Source organism: Perca flavescens, chromosome 8, assembly GCF_004354835.1.
Source record: "Perca flavescens isolate YP-PL-M2 chromosome 8, PFLA_1.0, whole genome shotgun sequence".
Lineage (NCBI taxonomy): Eukaryota > Metazoa > Chordata > Actinopteri > Perciformes > Percidae > Perca > Perca flavescens.
In genome coordinates this window covers 28,992,203-29,015,845 of record NC_041338.1, presented here as the reverse complement: position 1 = coordinate 29,015,845, position 23,643 = coordinate 28,992,203, and the positions used below count along the sequence as shown (strand labels likewise).

Here is a 23,643-nt window from a genome sequence, read left to right as displayed (position 1 = left end):
AATAATATATATTGCTCTTTTTTCCCCTCTGACATTTGTAAAAACCACAGTAAAATGGGAGCTCAAATGGCTATAGCAGTGGTTTGGCTCAGCTGTATACTGGGCACACACACACACACACACACACACACACACACACACACACACACACACACACACACACACACACACACACACACACACACACACACACACACAGGATAACTGAATAACTAAAGTCATCATGTTTTCAGCTCGACGTAGTGTTAGATTTTCCGTCACACTCTAAACAGAGCAGTTCTCAAAGTGTTCTCATGCTCATCCAAGCACGGTCAGATGTCAGGAAAGAAATCAGACAGAGATGGAGCGAGAACACACTGTCACAGACAAACATTGGGCCTACGGTGCATGGGTGGTACAACATCATCAAGTTGTCTACCTGTACCTCATAATCCTTAAAGGGATAGAATGCAAAACCGATTTGACCCTGTCATAGTTGAAAAACAACAGTTTGGAGGGTAAAAAGGACATACATAGTACCTCGAAATCCCATTGACACCTTTTTCCTCTGCAAATCTCACAATTTGAAACTGCCTATGAAAACGGTCAAATCTCAACGAACCACCGGGTTGACATCAACTCTAGTCTCTACCTTTGTCACGCCCCAACATTTACATAGGCTACAACACTGATCTGAGGACAGCTTAGTCTTCTGAATCTAGTTCACGCAGATCTCAGAAAGGTTATACATTGTTCATCCGCTTTTTAATTACTAACTTCACTTCTGAGACTTTTTTATGCAATATTTTTTATGCGCAAAGTCACCGTTTCTGGGTTACTGGACTACCAAATGCAGAGGCCCTAATGGAGCTCCAGGGCCTGCAGCTGGCCATGATCTTTACCCATAGAATTGAAGGGACACTAGCAGTTAACGAAACCTCTCATATTCACAAAAATGCATTAAATTGAAATCAGACACAAGCGTTAGCTTTGTAAGACCTTAGGGGTAGCTGTAATATAAGTGGCGTGACGAAATTCAAACTGTAAATATACTAATAGTTATGCCAGCAGCCGGCCAGCTCCACGGAGCCCCGAGCTCCGATTGTCCAGTAACCCAGAAACAGTGACTTTCTCCTGGGTATGGAGCGCAGTGGGGATGCCACTGTCTCGTCAGACTGTGTGGACCTCCTGAAGTCTGACACGTCTTACCAAATTTGCAATTAGCCATCAATTTTCTTAAAACGGCCCATATTTGAGCTTTATATAGTTGATTTCTCGTATAAAAATGTCTCAGAAGTGAATTTAGTAACAAAACATTGCAGTGTCTGAAATAGGAGACCTGCTGTCTCGTCTCCAATGTATGTGTATGTCAACCAATCAGCGCGCAGCTCATCTAAATATTCATGAGCATACCATATTTGGAAGAAAAGCTCTCGTTCCAAATAGGGCCAAAACACAGGGATGCATAAGGGCCCATAAAATAGCAACCGGCAATTTTCAGCCCAATCAATGTTACATACCCTATTAGGGGACCTTAAGCAACAGCGTGAAATACCCTATATAATGATTCTATCACCCCTTTAACCAAATAACCAAATCCAGTAAATGCAAAAAATACCAGCAGTAATATTTTAAGAGATAAATCTTTGGATATTTGATTATGTAATCTGAGTAAACTGAAAAGAGAAGTGCCTCTTTGTTTTACAGACAATAAGTAAACTAAAAGTAAATAAATCACGGTCAATGAACAAAGGAGCTCTTTGAAATCAGGGGCCACACCCTGATGAAAGGTTCCTTTCTTAAGCACGTAGGTGTAAGCCATTACTGTAAAAGCCTAAGGCATTTTATTATACTTCAGGACTCAGAGTGCCTGCATGTTACTTGATTATTGCTAATAGATTTCCTAAAAGTATCATTCTGTGCCTATGGCTCCAGTGTCTATTTAAATCCTCTAGCTTTGACAGAGAAATTTCTATTTTTTAACAATGATACAATTTAATGCAAGACAGTCTTAACATACAATTCAAATTGTCAAGGAAAAAAAAAATGCTAATGGTGACACGTGTACAAAAAGGACTGCAGTTATAGATTATGTGTTAGTGTTTGGTACAAATTGTCTTATGGAAAACAACAACATTTTATTTTGTGTATGTGAACTTAACTAAACATAAAAACGTGTCTGTGTGCATACTTGCAGTACCTTTAAGTACATTTCAAAAGTGAAAACACTTTATTATGTGATGTTAGGTGAGACAGAAGAATGTGAGGACATTATTTACAGTCATACATTTTCTGTCATGCCAACAAACACTACGTTTTGGTTGTTTTAGTCTAGATTGAGTGAGCTTTACTATCAAATGTATTGCATTGACTTTTCGAATATAAAAGAAAAAATCCTGCATGCTGAGTAAAATATACGAAATAACAGCACAGTTCTGAGCAGACCAAAGCTGCAACCGCAAGCATTTAAATGACTTTATTTCCACTGGGAGAGGGGTGAGTTCCACAGCAGCAGACTGTGTTGAAAGAAGGATTAGCTGTGTTTCTATGCATTAAAGCAGCATTATGTCTTCTCATGTCTGTCTGATGGTCTATGCAGCAGACGACTGGAGTGCCTCAAAGAGCTGTGACTGCTTAGTAACACAAACCTGCTATTAATAGCAATGTTTAACCCAAAGGTTGAGAGTTTTTCACTGTTTTTCTTCTTTAATGTGTTTTACTGTTTGCTTCTTTTTTTAATGTTACTTATAATTTGATTTTGATTTATTATTTACAATAAATTTATAACAATCAACAATGTTTCAAAAGAAAACAAAACTAAACAAATTAAAACCACACACAGAAGAAGTAATTACCTGTGTTTGTGAGAAGCGGGTAATTTCTTCATACTGGTTCCTGTCACTGGCCAGGATGAGCCTTCCCAAACGAGGTGGGCGGATAAGAGAGTAGCTTATCTCATTTCCATCCTCATTGGTTACAGCCCCCAGATTGGCACTTGTGATAGACTGCCTTGTTCCTGTGAAAAACACACACACACAACACACACACACACACACACACACACACACACACACACACACACACACACACACACACACACACACACACACACACACACACACACACACACACACACACACACACACACACACACACACACTTGCTTAAAACTGTAGCGCTTACAGTAAATCATGCAAATACCGTGCAGAAGAGTTTCCTGATGGGGAGTTTCATTCCAAAATGTTATACAAGCGTTCAAAAATATGACAACTTATCTTGTGTCATGCACAAAAGTTTATTATGAATGAGCTGAGGTTATTGTCTGTGCTTACACTTATGATAATTAAATAGATTCACTTCTCAAAAGTAAAATGAAATTAATGAATTAACTTAGGTTCGGGAGCAGGGCCAAGCCTCAACCTCACCTCTAATCACTGACCAGCCTTTATATTCCAAACCAACCCACTCGGTGCAGTTCGCCTCTGCATTTTATACCCACCCTCCTTTCGCATTTGGCGCCTCGAGTACTCGTCTACCTAATCCCTTTATCCGCTCTTCCATTCGTCTCTCATCCATTCACTTTCCCCCTTATCCCTTCATCCCCTCATCCCTCCTACACTCTTGCCTTCCTACTCAGTCCAGTGCATTCCTCTCTCATTTCTCATTCTAGGTAACGTCTGGGGGGGCATCTTATTTCAATCTCACCCACCATCCAAATCTATTCCTATGTTCTTAACAATCATTATAATAAAGCATTCATTCAATCTTTAAATTACATATTGTTGTGGCATAGTCCTTGCTAGTGAAGCGACATTTTAACAGGCTTGAAAAAAAACAACTTCTCTTTGGTGTACTGGAACATTTTAAATCAAATTTGGACTGTAAAAGGAAGAGTACACTTAAAGCTAGACTATATCACCTTTGTAAGACGCAAATAGACAATATTCCTCTTATGAATGAAATAAAATGCATCCTTGTTGTATTCACCACACTCAGGGTTTTTGCAGCTACAAGCTTCCTTGGTCTGCTGCTAAGTAGCTTGTGGCTAATGTTAGCATAGGCACCGTTGAACTGACATTAATCATTGAGTTTGTGCTGAGTTTGTGCAACATATTTAATTTCTTGAAAACAACGGACTGAAGAGAATCTTAACAAAATTTAAGCAAAATAATTGTGCTGTTATGTTGTAATTATTACTTCTGGCCACACAATAGCAGCTCTTTAGCAAAAGTAAGTCTCAAATCAAATTCCTACAGCTTCAGTATAAAAGGTAACTAAAATAGAAAAATTCACTGGTACATTTACTTTGGCACAAAATTAACACAACGTCTGAGTTAAAGTCTGCCAAATGTGCATTTATAATAGAGAGAAAGTTTTTATTTATTTTTTTTACAATGCATTATCAGAGTTTTAAAATATACAGTTAAGTGTTACTCCATGTACTGTAAGTGTAACATAAGATCAAAACTAACACCCCAGACCAACTCAAGAAGGATAGAGGGACACTATATCAATGTTTTGTAATCAAAGATATTTGGAAGAAAGGTGTATTTTGTTTCTTGTATTGTTTATTATGATCTTCCTTTATGTCCTGAATATGTTTACTTGGTATATTCCTACTATCTGTAACTTTTGGAGTGAGAAGAAAAATATGTATATATATATATTTTTTGTTATCTGCACGCTGAATATATAATTGTTGTGTTTCGGAAAAATCCCCTAAAAAATATTGGACAAACTGTACATCATTTTTAGTTTTTTCTCTTTTGACCATGTTTTGTATGTCTAACATAGATACAAAACAGAAAAATACAACCGTTAACAAAGACCTATTATTATACTGCTGCAGTGACTGGGTTGTTGAACGAGTGATCACACACCCGTCACTGTGGTAATCCTTCCATCACTGCCTTCTTCAGAGCTTAAAATCTGAAGGATTTTGGCATCTTACCTGGAAATACCATGAGCTCCTCCTGCGTTACCATGGTGATGGTGAGAGGCCTGGCTGTGACAACAAATTGGTAGAGAGGAGATGTGTGCTCTCCGTCTGTCACTGTGAAACTGAAACCACCGGACTCCTCACCTGGAGGAACACAAGGGTTTGGATGTGGCTTACTGGTCATACTGATACTGATACTAATTTATATCTATTATATGTTTATTATATTACTAATTATACAACAGAATGTAATTTAAAACTTGCTATACCGTTGTAGCCTTGATTAAAATTACACTTTTATTTGGCACAATAAAGGGGCAAATAGATTAACCTCAAGTACACTTTTTACTGTCCCATGAGGCACAAAAATGTCTCTGGCTTTTTAATAGGGTTGTTGATCAATACAAGTGACTTACTGATTACTTTGCCAGGTATTCACAGAGGTGGAAAGAGTACAAAAATAGTCTACTTAAGTAAAACTATTACTTTGATGAACATTTACTAAGAGTACAAGTAAAATTACCGGTATAAAAATCTACTCAAGTGAAAGTAAAAAGTAGCTCATTTAAGATTTACTCAGAGTAAAAGTTACTTAGTTGCTTTTTAACAGCTGGGGAAGATACTTATTTATACTATTATATATTTATATTTATTTAAAGCAACACTAGGTGACTTTTCCCGCTTCAGTCCCCCTACAGGTTGGAAGCGGAATTGTCCATTACATTACATTATGCAAGTTTGCTAGATCGGGGAGCGGATCTGTAGTTCGAATGAACTGGACAATGTAATGTAATGGACAATCCCACGAAGTGGGAAAAGTTACCTAGTGTTGCTTTAATATCCTATTAATACTTATTTAATTAAATTGTAGTCTTTTGCGATTTGAAAAGGGCACAAAGACATTTCAATTTTAGATTGTTGACAGATACTTTGCCAAAGCAACGGCGCAAAACAACGTTAGAGACCTTTTTTATTTACTTTTTTTACTCAGTAACGTATGTACTCAATTACAGTAACATGAGTAATTGTAATTTGTTACTTTCCACCTCTGGGTATTCAGATTTCTGCTTAGACACTCAGACACTGTGATAGGTTTAAAAAATGCTATGTAATACCAGCAGTCTAAGATAGAGGCCAGTAGTAGTCATAGATTAATATACAGTATACCAATGTAACATGAAAAAAACATTTCAGTGGCCTCACCCTCGTGAATGAAGATGACCTCCCCTTTGTTTATGTGAGCCTGTGTGAAATTTAGGATGCTCTCCTCGGGATCCTCTTTCAACGCCACCATCCCATTGTTTGGCACCTCAACATGGTAAACCAGTTCCTCTGCAGGGGTATCAGCATCCTCAGTGTTTAGCATGCTGGAGGTGATGTCCGCTTCCTCTCCAGCAAGAACCTGTGAGATATCAAAGACAGTAGGAGAGAGACAGAGAGAAACAGAGATGAAAAGACACCTCAGATGACCCAGTCTGAGTTATGTTTGGAGGAAGGTAATTCAAGGTAATTTAAGGTGTCAGGAGTTCATTTGAAAATTTTTGGAGATTGCTTTGTGTATAAAAGACAATATGATGCTGTACATTAATGTATATCCAAAGAGTAACAAAGTAATTTCCAAAGAAACCAACCAAAAGTAACAAAAGTAACAAAAGAAATGAATAAATAAAGAAATAAAAGGAAAATAAGTACAAAAGCTGTCCTATAAACAGCCACCTCCAAAGAAACAATTTAAAAGGTTAATTATTTCTCCGTGGCAGTCTGGTCGCTCCTGTTATCAGAAGATGGAGCACAGCAGCGCAGGCTGAATGACTCTCCCTGGGTGGAGGGGCTTTAATGGACTTCTAATGGTCGGCTGGCTGAAAGGAACATTAATTGAAAGAAATGGGCCAGATCCCCAGAAAGACATTCTTAAATAGCCGGATTCAGTTGGGAGAGTGAGCTCAGGGTGCACTGCGGTAAGAAGCACATATCGATCTTGAAAGCCATTCGCCCCTGATACCTCTCTCCCTGCCATTTTCTCAAGACTCAAAATGAAGAGCAAGAAGCCTTCCGGCAGGATGGAGAGGAGAAAAAAAAGTCTCAGTTGTGGACATTAAAGCTTTAGGTGTCAATCACTGAGAGTCAGTTATATTTAGAAGTTAATTTATGATATGTTGCACATATAAGCATGTATCATCTACGTATAAAACATATGCAGAGTATATAAGAGTTGAAGTACTAGAAGTGGTGTAATTAACTTTTTTTTCTTTACTTTCACTGACCTTAGAGAGTGAGCATGAACTTGTGGCATTCACTTTGTGGGTTGCATGTGTAAATAAAGAGTGAAAAGAGAGAAATAACATAGATAAAGCATGAGAGCAAGACGTTTTCCAGCTGTGAAAGTGCACAACTTAAAATTCAACCTGTGTTGCATTCTGGTCTACTGTCGATATTACCCATTGAGAAAAATGGAAGTAACTACTGCTTTAAAAAAAAAACTGATGTTAAATTGCAGAATATGTTGCTGCTATTCCTGCGGTTATCATAGCTGTGCTATATAAACATTTGTGTGATGTGACATTGTCTACATATTCACAGTTTTCCATGGGAATTTGAAAATGCACCACCAAATAATGCAAGCGAGCCAGGAAGGCATATGGTACATTAACTAGGCTATAACTGTTTTCAACAGTGATTAAGTGCTTTAGGGAGAGCTTTCTTTTTAATTGACTGTAATAGCAGCCTAAATACCAAATTTAGTATTTAAATTCACACTGTAGGCTATGTAATCCAAATGTAGATCTAGACACTTAAGTTGAAAACAATACAGCACTAAGGCAGAAAGTGCGTAGTCACTCAAATATAACACATTAAACAAAAGAAGACCAAAAACGTACAGGCTGTACTTTTGCACAGCTGGTGCTTTTGGCTAAATGCTAATGCCAGCATGCTCACAATGACAATGCTAGGGGTAATGGGCATGTTGCAGGTATGTGGTCCTAAAAGAAACTATTACATTTTGAACAGATGATGGAAGTCTACAGTAAGTTGTTACAATTCACACTGAGGGGGACATGGGTGCATGTACTAAATTTCATAGCAATCTAGCAAATATTTGAGGTATCCACAATCCAAAATTTCATTTTTAACCAAAATGGTGGACTGAATGACCAGCCGACATCCTGTTAAAGTGGCTACAAAACATATGCTCTATTTCTCTGTTTTTCACACTTTCAAAGTGAGTTAAATTCTCTGAGACAGTTGTTGTAAAACTAACACAATTGCTGTCTCTTTCAGTCCTCTATGTCATTTCTGGTATTTTAGACCCATCTAAACTGTTTCAATACAACAAATGTGTTGTGAAGTGTATAATTTGGTTGCCTTGCAGTCCACTTAACATCCCATTCAGTTTGACACTCCATCAAAGATCTATCACCAAACAGTTCAAAGCCATTATCCACCATAACACACTTTGTGCTATTTCTGCTGGTACATTGCATCATTGTTCCTCTCAAATTATAATTTTTAACAACTGGCGATGACTTCACAGATAAGTAGGGTTTGAGTTGAAGTGAAATCAGCAGTTCTGTTCATGTTCATGGCACAATTTATGCTGCTTGTATAGCGACTGCAGAGGTAATTGAAAGTAGGCTCTCATTTTCTATTTGAAGTTCCTGACTCAGAATTGCATGTATGTGTGCTGAGTTTCCATACAAAAGAGACATAGGTAAGATATAAAGAATAAGCAATATGCAAACTATTAAAATTATTTTTGCAGGACAAAGACAATCTTGTTGAAGAAGACTTCATTTTACACTTTTTGGCCTCTGATTGGATAGATAGATTTTTATTGATCCAAAAAAATGGGAAATAACGGATGGATGTGGTTGTAAATGTGCTGTTTTGCTTTATAGCAAATTTATAAGGATAAGGATCTTCTATTGTGTACAAGCTTGTTCAAATCGGATGAGCACTGATTTACAGGTCAAAATATCAATTCCCTGTGTGTTTTCTGTCCTTATACCTAAACATAACGGTTGTGATTTTAAAAATGTTAACGTTATGAAATGGTTGCATTTTGATAAGCTTTAGACACAAACTGTGGTTAGGTTTAGAAAAAGATCGTGGTTTGGATTAATGTCAGTACATTTGTTATGTTACTTCACTTCCATGTGTACTTACATGACAACGGAATTATGCACGAGAACTAGGGCTGGGCGATATGGAGAAATTCAAATATCACGATATTCTTGACCAAATACCTCGATATCGATATTGCGACGATATTGTAGGATTGACAATTGGTGCTTTAACAACATATTATTTACACAATGACATTTTTGATAAATAATCATCAGAAATGTCGATTAAATGACAAAGTGTGTAAAGGGCAATAATAGAACAGCTAGAACAGTCTGGCGAGTTCAGAAAATGACATCACTTTACTCTAACGCAGCCTTCAAAACCAGGAAAAGACAACAACTTAATATATTACGATTTTACAATATCCAAAATCTAAGGCGATATCTAGTCTCATATCACGATATCGATATAATAACGATATATTGCCCAGCTCTAACGAGAACGTGACATCGTTCCATTTGCTCCATAAAGTTAAAAATGACTCGCCATTAACTTTAAAAAGTGCAACACAAACACCAGTCTCCTGGGTGAAAGTCCTATGTTTGTTTGACATACACACCACCCATCCCACCCACCCTTAACAGACATTCTAGGTCTTAATACCATGTTACATGACTTCTGTCATACTTCGGCCACTAGAAGGCGATGCCTAACAATAAAAAGTAAATATGGGTGATAATTGCTGCTTGTACAAACAACCTATGGTTTCATTTTTGGGGGAGGACAGTCTTCAGTCTTTATCCCTGTTTCACTCTGAATATAGTCATTCAAATTCTTACTGGGCTGCCTTGGGTGCCAGTGTGTGGAGAGCAGAGGTGCTGATGTTTGGAAGTAAGCAGGTTGCTAAATTTGGGATAATCCTTGGACCATCAACTTGGAGGAGATTGAGGCCCCCTGCTACAAGCCCTAAAGTACAGCATATGTATACAGTATATATTAAGAGTTCAGCTGGAATTTTGTGAAACATGGATTGATACCAGAAGTTGGCAGCTCACCCCCTTTGGTCCCACCAGGACTGCTGCACATTAGATACCTGCAGTCAGAGACTTGTTAACTCTCGGGATAATAACCTTCCATGTGTCAGACACCTCCATAACAGAATAAGGGTAACCTGCCTGGATGAACTCGGTAGGTGGCGTGTCACTTCAGAGGAAGAAAGTCACATCATCCGACTGGAAATGAGGGTTCTGGCTCACTTCAAGCCACTGATAGGTTGCAAGGATATTTCAGGTAGAACTGACAGCAGCATCATATCGGCAGCCTACATCAACAAACGGGGCAGCATTTTATCCATCCTGCTGTTAACGCCTGCAGAGAACCTGTTATATCAGGCCTTAGAGAATCACTACCTCCTCGGGGCAGTTTATCTCAGGGCTGCAGAAAGCAGAGCCTGATATTTTGTCTGGGAACACACCCCTGGTGGGGGAGTGGAGACTGAACCCAAACATTTTGAGCCAAACCTGAACTCAGTTAGTGAGGGTGGAAGTGGATCTGTTTGTCTTAAGGCAGGACACCCACTATTGCACCATGCATCATAAACAACACAGATGCTAAATGCCTTCCTTTCCCTCTGTTGTATCCCTGTCTTTATCGAAAAAGAGACATGAGAGGCTATATATATATATATATATATATATATATATATATATATACATACAGGGGCGGATTAAGGTGGTCAGGGACCCCTAGGCTGCTCTTTGTGTGAGCCCTCCCCCCCCCTTAATCATTGTGCTTTACTAGAAAAATGTATTTAGACACACACACACACACGCACACACACCAATTACCACCATACCACATAGGTAAAATTTACATCAACAGAGATGTAAGTGGAAAGAATACCAGATATGCCTCCTGCCACAACAGCACCAAAACAATTACAATGGAAATGTAACTAAACAGTAGGGCTGGTCCGAATACCATTTTTTGAGCTTCGAAGCTTCGGTAGTAATGAGCATCGAATATTCGAAGCTTCGGAGAGAGGGGGCTGAACATATTATTATCTCTAATAAAGGCAGGAATCTTTATGTGTCTGTCTGTTTGTTTGCATTTTGATTATTTTGAGAACCTTTCATCCAAACGACTTCACAAGGAAGTGCAGTGTTGTATTTGGTGCAATATAGATAGACAGGAGTTCAGAATTAATAAACTTTTAACCTCTCAAGGATCACCGTCCCGTCAACAGGACACTTGACTGGGGCGTCGCTGTAACGCTCGATAAAACCTCCACTCATGAGCGTTTTTATAACTTTAAAGCATTAAAGCTTCAAAATATACAGCCATGTACACAACTGTTACAAAGTAACAGAAAATAAAACAACTCAGCCGTGCATGCATACCTGTTATCGTTGTCCTGTCAGCAACAAAGTGGTATTTTGACCAAAAATTGATTTTCATAAATCCCCTAGAGTCTGAGGAAATGTAAGCTTTATATTCCAAAATTATCTCTTCGCCTCACAATGTTGAAGTTTCTGGCCGAATCACAACGGAAAAACGCGAAACAGTTTTCCATTTCCGCACTTGTTATCGCTTCTCTGCCCAGCTTGCTAAATGTTCGAAGTGGGCGTCATCGTGTACCGACCGACAGTCTCTTCTTCTTCTTTGTAGTTTATTGGCGGTTGGCAAACCAACTTAAATGTGCATTACCGCCACCAACTGGACTGGAGTGTGAACGAGAGATAAATGCAGAAAATACATAAACCAAAATAAAAAAAATGAAAAAAGAATATTCGAATGTCAAATTTTAAAATCGAATACCAACCCACCGAACAAATATTCGAATAATTGGGTCCAGCCCTACTAAACAGCAAAGCAGCAGAATTCCCTGGAGTCAAAGTTCAACAGCAAGCTGGTAATCACTTTTAGCTTTATAAGTCAACAGGTAGGCTACAGGATCTGCATCAGTGCAGAACAAAATCACAACATCACTACCAGTGGTGGAAGAAATATTCAGATCTTTTACTTCAGTAAAAGTATTAATACCATACTGTCCTACATTGAAAATGTTACTTAAGTAAAAGTATGTAAGTATCATCAGGAAAACGTACTTGAAATAGTTAAAGTGAAAGTACTGAATGTCGAAAAATCCTCATATTCTTTAAACAAACCAAACACTGGGACCAAAAATTGGCCCTGGCATTTTGGCCCAGACCGGCACACCACGTAAGATCACAAATACCAGCCGTCCTTGCGCTCCCCTGAATGTGTATAGCAACTCCTACTACTTACAGTTTTTCACGATCGCTATGACACTTTTTTCAATACTTTTAACAACTTTCCTAAACTCTTAACACAGTTAGCACAACATCCGTCTGTGTAGGCTATACAATTAACACATTTCTTGTTGCTTTGACACAAAATGCATACAGTTAACACAAATTTAAAGTGCTTAAATTTCTTTTACACACAAGCTCCACCAAAACCAAAACAATGGATCTTTACTGCCAAATTTCCAAATGCTTTCACACTGTATGTCAGAACAGATAAAATCATGTTCTAAACCTAACTTGAAGTCAAAGTCAGTGAACAGCTGTTCAAATTGTAAATTGAAACACAAATATATCCCCTGCATTTTATACATGGATTTATTGGAAACAGCTGATTGAAGTTATGCAAATACGTAGATCAATCCCAGCTGATTCCCTTCTAGGAAACACACTCAGGTGTTGAGGTTCTTTCAATCACATGATCATATGGTAGTACAGTAAAAGAGGACCTATTTGAACAATATACTGTAGATGAACACAGAAAATAAGAAAAATGCCTTCACGAGGGAGAGGAAGAGGAGTACCAGGACAATTCTGTCTCTATCTCCTTTTTTTCATAAACCGTACATTCTATAAAGCTACTCTGACATGGGTCATTCATTTTTTCACTTTACAGTAAAAGAAAATATGCATGCATTTACTAAACCCAACAAAACAAAAATATTTTAAATATTTATTTTTGATGAGGGTGGGAACAATCTCCTTACAAAAAGGCAACAGAAAATATGGTGTTCATTTTGAAAACATTTGCTCCGACAATACCGCAGCCTCGAGACAAAAGCTTCTCGTCATCTCAACCATGGTTTTATTTGTTTACAGTGTCAAAAGGTATCACCGTTTAATGCCAACTGGAGCAATTTTAAAAGATTCACAGACCTAATCAGAGAGCAACATAAAACAAGGCTGAAAAGCAGTTTGTCGCTGTTATCTTTGGTTGAAAGTTTCACCTTTGACCACATGTGGCATCCCTGATGGGAGTGTTTGGGTGTGGTCAGAAGTGTGCTCTGTCCCACCTGTAACCACTACCACCAGTGATACCCATGTGTTCCTGGAGAACACCTGTACATCCCGTCAGGAAGGTGGGAAGTTAAATCACTCATGGTCAGCAAAAACAAGATTTTCAGGGGGTGTTACAGTGAGTTACTCTTTTATCTTCAGGAAATGCTGCAATTTGTTCCAAATATATCGAGCACAGAATCAAAAAGCAGCACTTCCCACATCAGCACCACAACTTCTGAGTATACATACAGTATGTAGCCACATGGGGAACTCTGCATTTAGTAAGACGTGTGAGATATAAATAGTAGTTTGAGAAAAGCTCTTATTCTTCTTATTATTCACTTCTTCTTTCTTGATCTACCACAGGCATTTTCAGTTAGTGTTTTAATTAGCTGATGACTGCACAGTAGCCTAATTCAGAAACACATTTTTAGAATCTTCTGTTTAGAACATGTGGCAAATTACATCTGTTTCTATTTTTTATTTACATTTGCACAAATAATGTGTCAATAATTAATTGACATTCAAGCTAAAGACAAAGAAATATAGAAAACAGCGCTAATTATGTTAAAATGCCTGCAGTTACAGTAAAAGGCCTTTGGTTATCTTGTCTTTCCATTTATAAACCACTTGTGCATTTTTTAAAAGAACATGTGATGAGTGTCTCTGAGAAGCTGATGTGAGACAGTACTTTCTCACGGTTCTTTTCTACACACATGATTATACTGGCTTGTGATGTCCATGACGAGGATGATAATAATCACCATGTACACTAATTACCTATTATGCTGAAATGCAACTTTATACACCAGACTTTCACTGGTGTCAAAACTGTAAATGCGGTCACATCACGAAGGTTTCATCAGTACTAGTTCTGATGTTTTTCTTTTACAGTGCCAAACCCAATGCCTGACACTAGATGGCCCCATCAGCCTACTCTACACTACAGGGAGGCAACAGGCAATCTAGGGCAGTTAATCTGAAAATGGCCTTGCAAATTGATGGTTTATATAACAATCGATGCATATAGCACCTAAGAGGATGGGCTGCAAATTCAATTTGATTGGACACAATGGCTGATATTTCATTTGGAGGCAGTAATGAAGGAGCTGCCATTGGCCAATGACTTAGTTTGCTGATCACTCAACAGGATACCGCCATCTTTTAAATTTGAGACTCTAAAGGGCGCCATATGTCTGAAACTGTATTCCAAAGTGCCCGGGCATCTGAAATCTTGGCTGATTTAGTAAGTTCAGGGGACAGCAGTGTGTTTCCAACTCTATATTTGGGACTGGGGAAGTAAAGGCAACAATTATTCTCAATGCCTAAACTGTATTCTATGGCCGTGAAGAAAAGAAGGGAGTTTCCATTTTGATTTCAGCTCTCCCCCGTTTGCAGCTGTGGTATTTCTCTCTGAGAAACAAATTAATTATCCAAATACTTGGTGTGACACCTCTCCTGCTCTGTGTTTTGATGGGGGATAAAAGAAAAATACTGTGCTTCATCTATAACTCACTGGTCATGTTCACAAATAGCAAGGGGGGATAAGGCAGGCAATGTAAAGCACAAGTGTGTGTAGTTATATAATTCTGCTAAAATGTAAAATGCTCAGACGAGAGACGGCAATGGCAGAAAGGCTGACACAAAGACCCGAGAGAGAGAGAGAGAGAGAGAGAGAGAGAGAGAGAGAGAGTGAAATAGATAAAAGGATGGATAGATAGATGGATATATGGATAGATAGAGATAGATAGATAGATAGATAGATAGATAGATAGATAGATAGATAGATAGATGGTAACAGACTGTGAAAAAGTTGGACTGACTCAGAGGGACAACATTTGAGATACAGCTAAGTCAAGTAGAACCAGACAGAGACAGACAGAGACTAGGGTAAACACTAATCGAGACCAGCTGTATCCTATAGACTGGGCCGACTGGGATCAATGGTGAGCTTAAACAGAGCCTGATCATGGCCATGTTAGTCACCATGTCTGATCATCTGCTGCAGAGGTCACTACACACACACACTTCCTGCTTTAAATCAATCCAAGTGCCGCTGCTGGGCTAGCCCTGGCTCTGTGTGGGGAGACATCCACATATCATTATATTACATTCTGCAGCCGCAGCAGAGGAGGCACAGGGATTGGATGCCGCCCTCACTGTGCCAGAAAGCCGTGGTCTCATCGACCATCTTGGTTTTCCAAAAATACGGGTTGCCAGGGAGACGCGGAGCCGCAGGCAAGAGCAGGGAGGGCTGAATGACACAGTTGGTTTCCAGTTCTGTGAGCTGATTACTGCTGGCTTTTTCCAACTGCCTGCCTACTCCTACAGTAGATTCTACTTAATTGATCCTCTAAAACTTTTCTTTCTGATGTAAATCAGTTAGAAGTTGAGTTCCAAACACACTCTAAAACTAGACTCAATTACATAAAAATGTTATTCAACAAACACCTTTCTGTTTTAATAGTCAGTACATTGGGATGAAATTGAGCGTATTTAATTAGAGAGGAAATATAAGTGAGATGTTTTCTTTCATGTACTATTTGCTATTTTGGATGTATCTTTTTGATCAACTTGATTAATTTATTATGTCTCTGTGCTTCCACTTTTGGGGATTGATATATTGAGGAATTTTATTAGAGCTTTCAGTGTGTACTTATTTTGAGATGTTTATTATCAGTCTCACCGGCATATTGATATGAGTGTGGTTTACTCTTCTAAACTGACAAATATCCAACTGGGACTCAAATGTTGTCTATTTCAATAAATGAGTTAGGAGTCGAAAAGCTATCAGAATGATCATATCTAAGAATCTAGCTTACTTCTAAATCGTTATGCGGTAATTTTACTTGAAGCCTGATCACAACAACAACTTTCATTTGACCCTTTTTCCACAAAGAATATTTTTTTGTAAACGTGGAAAAACCCGCTAAAAACAAGCAATGGACTACTGCTATTGCCAGTAGACGAGTGAGCCTTCCTGTTTTTTCTTCTGGCACGTCAAGTTCGACGTCACGAACGTGCCGGAAAACAGAGTGAGCAAACAGTAAACATTAGAAAGCAGCATGGAGGCCAGTAAAAAAAGTTACTAGGTATCTGTTTAATATCTGCTAGGCTACTTTATTCAGTCTCTCTTTCAAACTGAGTGCCGACAAATTTGACACGTTGTTCGAGTGCTGCTTGCTCGGAGACGGACGGAATTTGTGGCTTAGATTAATGTGATGAATAATACTCTCAAGTTAGAGTTATAGACAGTTGTATTGTGTAAAAAAGACAAATATAAATCACAAAAATATAAACTAATGTCAATTGCAGATTACATATTACATATTTCACATTTTATGAAAGTTGACTTTTCAGTATGGAATTTTGCAAATAATGCAATAACAGTTATCTTTGAGATAGAGGGATAAAGAGGTACTATGATACTAATATTGTGTTCCCTCTGTTGCAAACTAAGACTGTATTGAAATGCATACAGCACTGTTATACTGTACCTAAAATACAGCTCGACACTGCATTGAGTGCATACAGTATTGAATCACTGCCCTCTTATACTTGTAGGGCTTACATGATTCATTGGCAACATTATGGAGCAGTCAAGCTGAAAATATGCTAATTCACTTCTATTTTATGGCTCTTTATAAAAACAACCATGCTGTGGAGGCCACTGCTATTCTCATCGTCTTCGAGGTCAGTATCCTTCATTGTCTAAGAACAAAATCACTGCATTTATTGTACTTGCAGCATTACAGTTTTTTCCAACTGCTTACACACGTTTTCAAAACTATGTCTCCTTTTTTTCAAAACTCTACACACAATTCTTAAAATTGTACACACAAAATGCTAAATGCCTCACATCTCCTTCAAAATGAAACACTGCATTCAAAATACCATAAACACATCTCAAAATGAAGCATTTGCATCAAATGGCAAACACTTTTTTCATAATAGTAAATATATGGATATACCATGTACACACTGTTGTTCTAAATCTAAAGCTCTTTTGTCTTTCATAGGCTTAAATCTACATTTACAATGTTCTAGAGAGAAAGTAATCTGCTGAAAGTGGTTGAAAAGTGCACCTGTAAAAAGCAATGTAAAGTTACAGTAAAACAGAAAATATTGATTGGGCAAAACATCACGTTAGTAAGAGTAGCACAGTGTTGTTTACAGTAGCATGAAACAAGAACACAAAAGTATAAACATATGTAAACCAAAGGTATCATTTTTAGAATAAAGAATGTGTGTGTGTGTGTGTGTGTGTGTGTGTGTGTGTGTGTGTGTGTGTGTATGTTTGTGTGTTGTGAGTGTTTGTGCCTGCTTGTGTGTCGGGCGGGGGGTGTGTGTGTGTGGGGGGGAGGGACAGAATTGTATGCACTTTGTGCAAAACAAAGTCTGATTGATTTGTAATGCTGAAATAGTCATTAGATAGTTGCATTCCGTATGGATGCCACTATAAAGCTACTCAAGATGGGCTTCTCTCCCTGATCTCATCAGAGATGGCTCTCCTTCTTACTCTTCTTCCCTCCTCCTCCTCCTCCTCCTCCTCCTCGTTGTTATCCCCTGTCTCTTCCTCCTACTCCTCTTACTCTCTGTCTATTGTTGGCATCCATTGTTCAAAACTGGTAATCTGACCTTGGACCTTTGTATAGGCCTATACTAAAGCAATGATTGGTTAGTGTTCAGTTATGACATAATGTGTTTGCGAATGTGTGTGTGCCCTGGTAAATAAGTATAGCATTTTGATTGGCTGTGTTTAGAAATGGATAGCAAGTCACTTCCTGTTAGATTTTTGTGTCTTAGGTAGAGAATTGTGTGTAATGTTTTGAAAAAAGTGTTTTATGCAATTGAAAGATGAGTGAAAGGCTGAGAAATAGCTTATGGTTTTGGAGATTTGCTGGGTAGTTTTGCACTTTGAGTGAGAGGTTTCAAAAATTGTGTGACATGAAAAGATTTTGTGTGTAAGCAGTTGGTAAAAACTGTAAGTGAATTTCATTCTCACTTCATCCAGGATTCATGACAGCGGACTGTAACTCCAGCTGAAGCTATACAGTATATATCAATCCGAGTCCATTCATTCTTAATACAAAGTTTTCATATCAGCTTGAACCTCTAATGAAAATAATCCTTCCAACACAAGGCCTTTTGAGTGTTGTATTTCTTGGGACTTCTATATTAGCAGTTACACGCAAACATAAAGCAGTCAAGCAGCACTACGAGGTAGTTTAAGAAAAATTAAATTACCCCTTTTCAACATCTCAGAATCTCAATCATCATTATTATTGTAAAGCCATTTGTCTGCCGTTCTTTTATATTTCGTGTGGCTTGGGCATCAGACCAATCATGCAAAGTCTGTAGCATGTGGGAATACCTACAGCCTGTCAATTATATGGAGTTGGACTAGTTGTTATTTTCAGCATATTGCAGGAGCGAAAAGCAAATATATACACAAAGGTAACATGAAGTGAACATTTTAACTGACATTGAAGTTATTTTTCCTCCACAGTTTCGTCTCTCCGTATAATATACTCCCTTGTTTTAAAAGGTCCAATAAAATGTTTGCTCTTTCCTCTCCGCACAATGTGAAGCTTGTGGTCAGCTTGAATTCTCATCAGTTGAAATGTGCTAAAGGAAAAAAAGTATTCAACAAACTAAACGTGTACTTTTAATAGATATGAAAGATTGTCCTACAGCAACAACGTTTACCGTTGGAGGGAAACTCAAAGTAAGAGCAAATGCACAAAGAGCAAAACATTACCTCCAGTCCCGTGTTACGTGTCAATTGTGGCGGCTCATCGTTGACTGGTATGACAGTCACCGCAATGGTGACAGGGAGGCTCCGGCGCTCAATCTCATAAGCCGAGGCAGAGAGTGTAAAACTGTCCTCTTTGCTCTCGGTGCTGTCATGCATGTAGTAGATGTGTCCAAGTTTTATCTGGAGAAAACAAAAAAGGATCCTGTTGTCACTCAATTTTGAATCAGACCTGAATGGTAGGAAACATCATAAAATAGGCAGAGCCTGGGTGGGCCTAAAAGGTGGAATACAATTTTACAGTGTGACTGTGTCTCTTAATGCCCATATCCAAAGAAAACAGTTTTTGAGAAACCACAAAACCATCATATGTGGGTTAACCTGGACAAACTCCACCAAGAATTAGAAGAAACTCAAATTCATGACTTGTTTCCAGTGTAAATTCTAAATATTTTGGAGCAAAATATGATCTTCTCAGATAGCTGTCCTGCGCCTGAACTCTAATAAATATACTCAAAATAGTCAGTTTACTAATCATTTGGGGTACTACTCTACTCTGTCCTTTGTGTCTCTGGGAGAACTTATTATCTCAGCTTTTGCTTGGAGACTACAAATGTATAACAGAAAGTCTGTGTTAAAGTGGAGTTTGTCACATGGGCGTTTACTAGACAGGGAGTATCTAACACAAAGATGCTGCTGGGAAAGCTATGGATCTAGGGTTTGGACCTTGACCCATACCCAAAGTCAGAATATCTTGGCTTCTGCTGCTTGAATTTCCACCAATATTTTATAAATCTGTCTCTTGTGAGCCCACCAACTTTATGGAAAACAGTAAGTCGCTAAAGTACCCATTTCTCTCCCATATTATCTCCATATACAGTACTTGAGGATTATTCTTTAAAGCAAAAGTTGGTTCACTCGGATTTTTTACTTGCTTGATCTTTCAACACCACGGTATTACCTAATATAATCATGAATAATGTAAGCATGTATCTAATTATGCTTTTTCGTTTTATTGCCTGGAGTTAGATGAAAGTTAGCCAAGCGACAGTTAGCCTAGCTTAGCATGAGATAAGACTGGTCTTCTGTTGCCCAGTTTCTTGTATGGATTAAACAAACAGGAACAAACGTGTTTAGAGCTGCTGGTTGGTGTAATGTTAGATTGTTCATTAATGTGCACTAATAAATAAATAAATAAATAAATGTCTGTGGACAGAGCCAGGCGAGCTGCTTCCAGACTTTAGCCTCATATTTAACAGACAGATATGTTCCTTTTAACTATTCCTTTAAGGCTTTATGTTGTCAGGAGATACGAACATTGTTTCTGTTCTAACAGACCTTAATTTCTGTACAGTATACACCAGGGCAGGAATTCCACGGCAGTTTACATAGGGCGATCATGCTCAAATGTAAATAAAAAGAATGATCAAATCCAATTTTTGCCTTAGATTGACATTTATACAGAATGCTGTGTAGCCTAGAAAAATAATAACACAATAAGGATTCCCCCTGACTCCCCCCAACTGATAGTTATACTTTGTATTAAAAATAAAATCATTCTGTACACTTAAACCGACTTAAACCATGACCACAAAGGCCAAGTGGCCTTGTCCCTAAAATGATAAAATTCCAGGCCTGGAACCTTGTTGTCCTAAACCTAATATAGGTTTTCAAAGTTTTGCGATAAAGACTAATAATCAGGTCTCTGAAAGTCTGGCAGCAGCACATGAACAAGGAGAATCTCCCTTGTAGTCCGAAACCTTGAGGGAAACCAGATGCACAAAGGAATCCATCATCCAGTGTCATGAGTTAGATGGAAACCAGCACCTGCCGCCGGGCCAAGCTAACTCTGTTGACTTTCTGCATACAGAAGAGGAATCTCAGCACCCAGCATCCTGTGTTCTTGTTTCAGAGTCCTGTAGTTTGAATCAAATAATCTGCCTACATAACTTTTTTTCATCTTCAGATACTTTCTGACAAATTTCTAGAGACTCAGGATCTTTCTCTGCAAGAGGACAGTTGGAACTTTGTCTTGACGAAAGCCAGTCAACGGCTGTGAAGGGAGGACCTGCTTCAGAGAGCAGGAAGTGCCAAATGGATCCCATATGACGGGCATCCTTCTGGAATAACAACCGCCATCATCATTACTGATCGGGGAAAGTGAGCGAGACAATCAGTCTGCTAGCTGGGACAATAAACATTGGGTGGTTTTAGGACATGTGGCCTTCAGATTTACTCAGAGAAAGACGAATGCAGGTGTCAATATTTATTTTATTTTCAGTTTTGATTGATGTAAGATCTCAGGTTCTGTGCGCCTACTGTATTTTGGAAAGTTAGAAATATAAACTGTATACAGTAAGCTTGCTCACTTTGTTCCAAAAACATGTGAAAAATAAAGATGCCCGTGTGGACTGTAATAGGATTCCACAGATGGAAGACCTAATTTAGACCCGATGGAGCTTAACCTGATTCAAGCAAAAGGTAGAGTAGTGTTTCAGATTTCCAACCTTTCCTCAAGTTGATCCCACTCAACATTGCATAGGTTACTAAATGTGTTCATGCCTTTTTTGTTCAAAGCCAGAGTATATCAGCACTTTGATTACAGAGTAGCTTTACATTTTTGTGGTTGGCTTTCATGTAGACACTCTCGAGCAATCTCAGTTTTACCCTAGATGTAACTGTACACTTACAGTTTTTTCCAACTGCTTACACAAGTTTTCAAAACTATGTCTCCTTTTTTCAAAACTCTACACACAATTCCTAAAACTGCACACACAAAATGCTAAATGCCTCACATCTCCTTCAAAATGAAACACTGCATTCAAAATACCATAAACACATCTCAAAATGAAGCATTTGCATCAAATGGCAAACACTTTTTTCATAATAGTAAATATATGGATATACCATGTACACACTGTTGTTCTAAATCTAAAGCTCTTTGGTCTTTCATAGGTTTATATCTACATTTACAATGTTCTAGAGAGAAAGTAAATCTGCTGAAAGTGGTGGAAAAGTGCACCTGTAAAAAACAATGTAATGTTACAGTAAAACAGAAACTATTTATTGGGCAAAACATCACATTAGTAAGAGTAGCTCAGTGTTGTATACAGTAGCATGAAATGAGAATGGATTGTATGCATTGTATACAAAGTGTGATTGATTTGTAATGCTGAAATAGTCATTAGATAGTTGAATGCAGTATGGACGCCACCTTAAAGCTACTCAAGATGGGCTTCTCTCCCTGATCTCATCAGAGATGGGTCTCCTTCTGCCTCCTTCTCCTCCTCCTCCTCCTCCTCTTTGTCCCCTCTCTCTCCCTCTTCCTCCTTCTCCTCCTCTTGGTCTCTGTCTATTGTTAGCATCCATTGTCCAAAACAGGTAATCTGACCTTTGACCTATGTATAGGCCTATACTAAAATAGTAATTGGTTAGTGTTCAGTTATGACATAATGTTTTTGCAAATGTGAGGAGTGTGTGTGGGCCCTTGTAAATAAGTGTAGCATTTTGATTGGTTGTGCTTAGAAATGGATAGCAAGTCACTTCCTGTTAGATTTTTGTGTTTTAGGTAGAGAATTGGGTTTAATGTTTTGAAAAAAGTGTTTTATGCAATTGAAAACTTAGTGAAAGGCTGAGAAATAGCTTCTGGTTTTGAAGATTTGCTGTGTAGTTTTGCACTTTGAGTGAGAGGTTTCAAAAATTGTGTGACATGAAAAGATTTTGTGTGTAAGCAGTTGGCAAAAACTGTACCATGACCTCAGTGAACTACCCCAACTGATGACTTTATCGCATAATTACACAGTTAGTCAAATGTCTGCTTGAAACAGCATTGAACTTAGAGGGAAAAAAAACAACAATACAGAAAAGCACACACACATCCAACTTTACTTTTGAAACAATTATGGTCTGGTTTAAATGCTGCGCCGACTGAGGCTTGGACATGTATTCTTCAATGTGGTACTCATTTGGGAGAACTGACTGTGTTTCATTTTCTGAGTATAACAGTAAATTAAAACAGAAAAAAGTGTACACAAAGCACACATAAAAAAAGCAGTATAAAGAAAAGCTTTTTTCTGTGACATTTCCATCCTGGCAGATGATGATATCTATGTTCATTTTGGCTCAGTTCATCGTTGCTATGCACTAGACCCATTCGAGTTGCACATTGGGATATTTGAGCGACAGTATGACTGAGTCTGGCAGTAGCAAAGCGCGGGAAGCTTGTGTGCACATTATTATAGGAATATACAGGGCCAGTTATTTTGGCTTCAGGCGGTCCAAAGGCATCATCAGTTTTTCCACAACGCTTCAGCAAAGTAGAGAGGAGTAGAGGCAGACCCGGGCTCGATGTTGGAGCTATAACATATGTGTCTAACCATCTCCAGTAAGCTATGTGGTCAATACAGAATGCATGAGGTTTTTTTCACCGGTAACTACTCATGCATTTTTTATATTTTCCGAACACCGGGGCTTCTGAACCATACGGAGAGAGACCAGGTAACTGTGCTGCAACAGCTCCTAGATTCTCCCTCTCCTCTCTATCTGGTACAACAAAACACATCCAAAACAGCACTGAGAAG

General features: G+C 38.4%; 1 protein-coding gene across 1 annotated transcript in view; it reads right to left on the bottom strand.

Moving 5' to 3' along the window:
- The window catches only part of cspg4 (chondroitin sulfate proteoglycan 4), a 74,994-nt gene that overhangs the window by 5,359 nt on the left and 45,992 nt on the right, over positions 1-23,643 (bottom strand). The window contains exons 6-9 of the mRNA XM_028584677.1: positions 19,070-19,246; positions 6,122-6,320; positions 4,931-5,062; positions 2,835-2,995 (exon numbers count right to left, since the gene is read on the bottom strand). Coding sequence (XP_028440478.1) covers positions 2,835-2,995; positions 4,931-5,062; positions 6,122-6,320; positions 19,070-19,246 — 669 coding nt within the window. The remainder of the gene's footprint in view (positions 1-2,834; positions 2,996-4,930; positions 5,063-6,121; positions 6,321-19,069; positions 19,247-23,643) is intronic.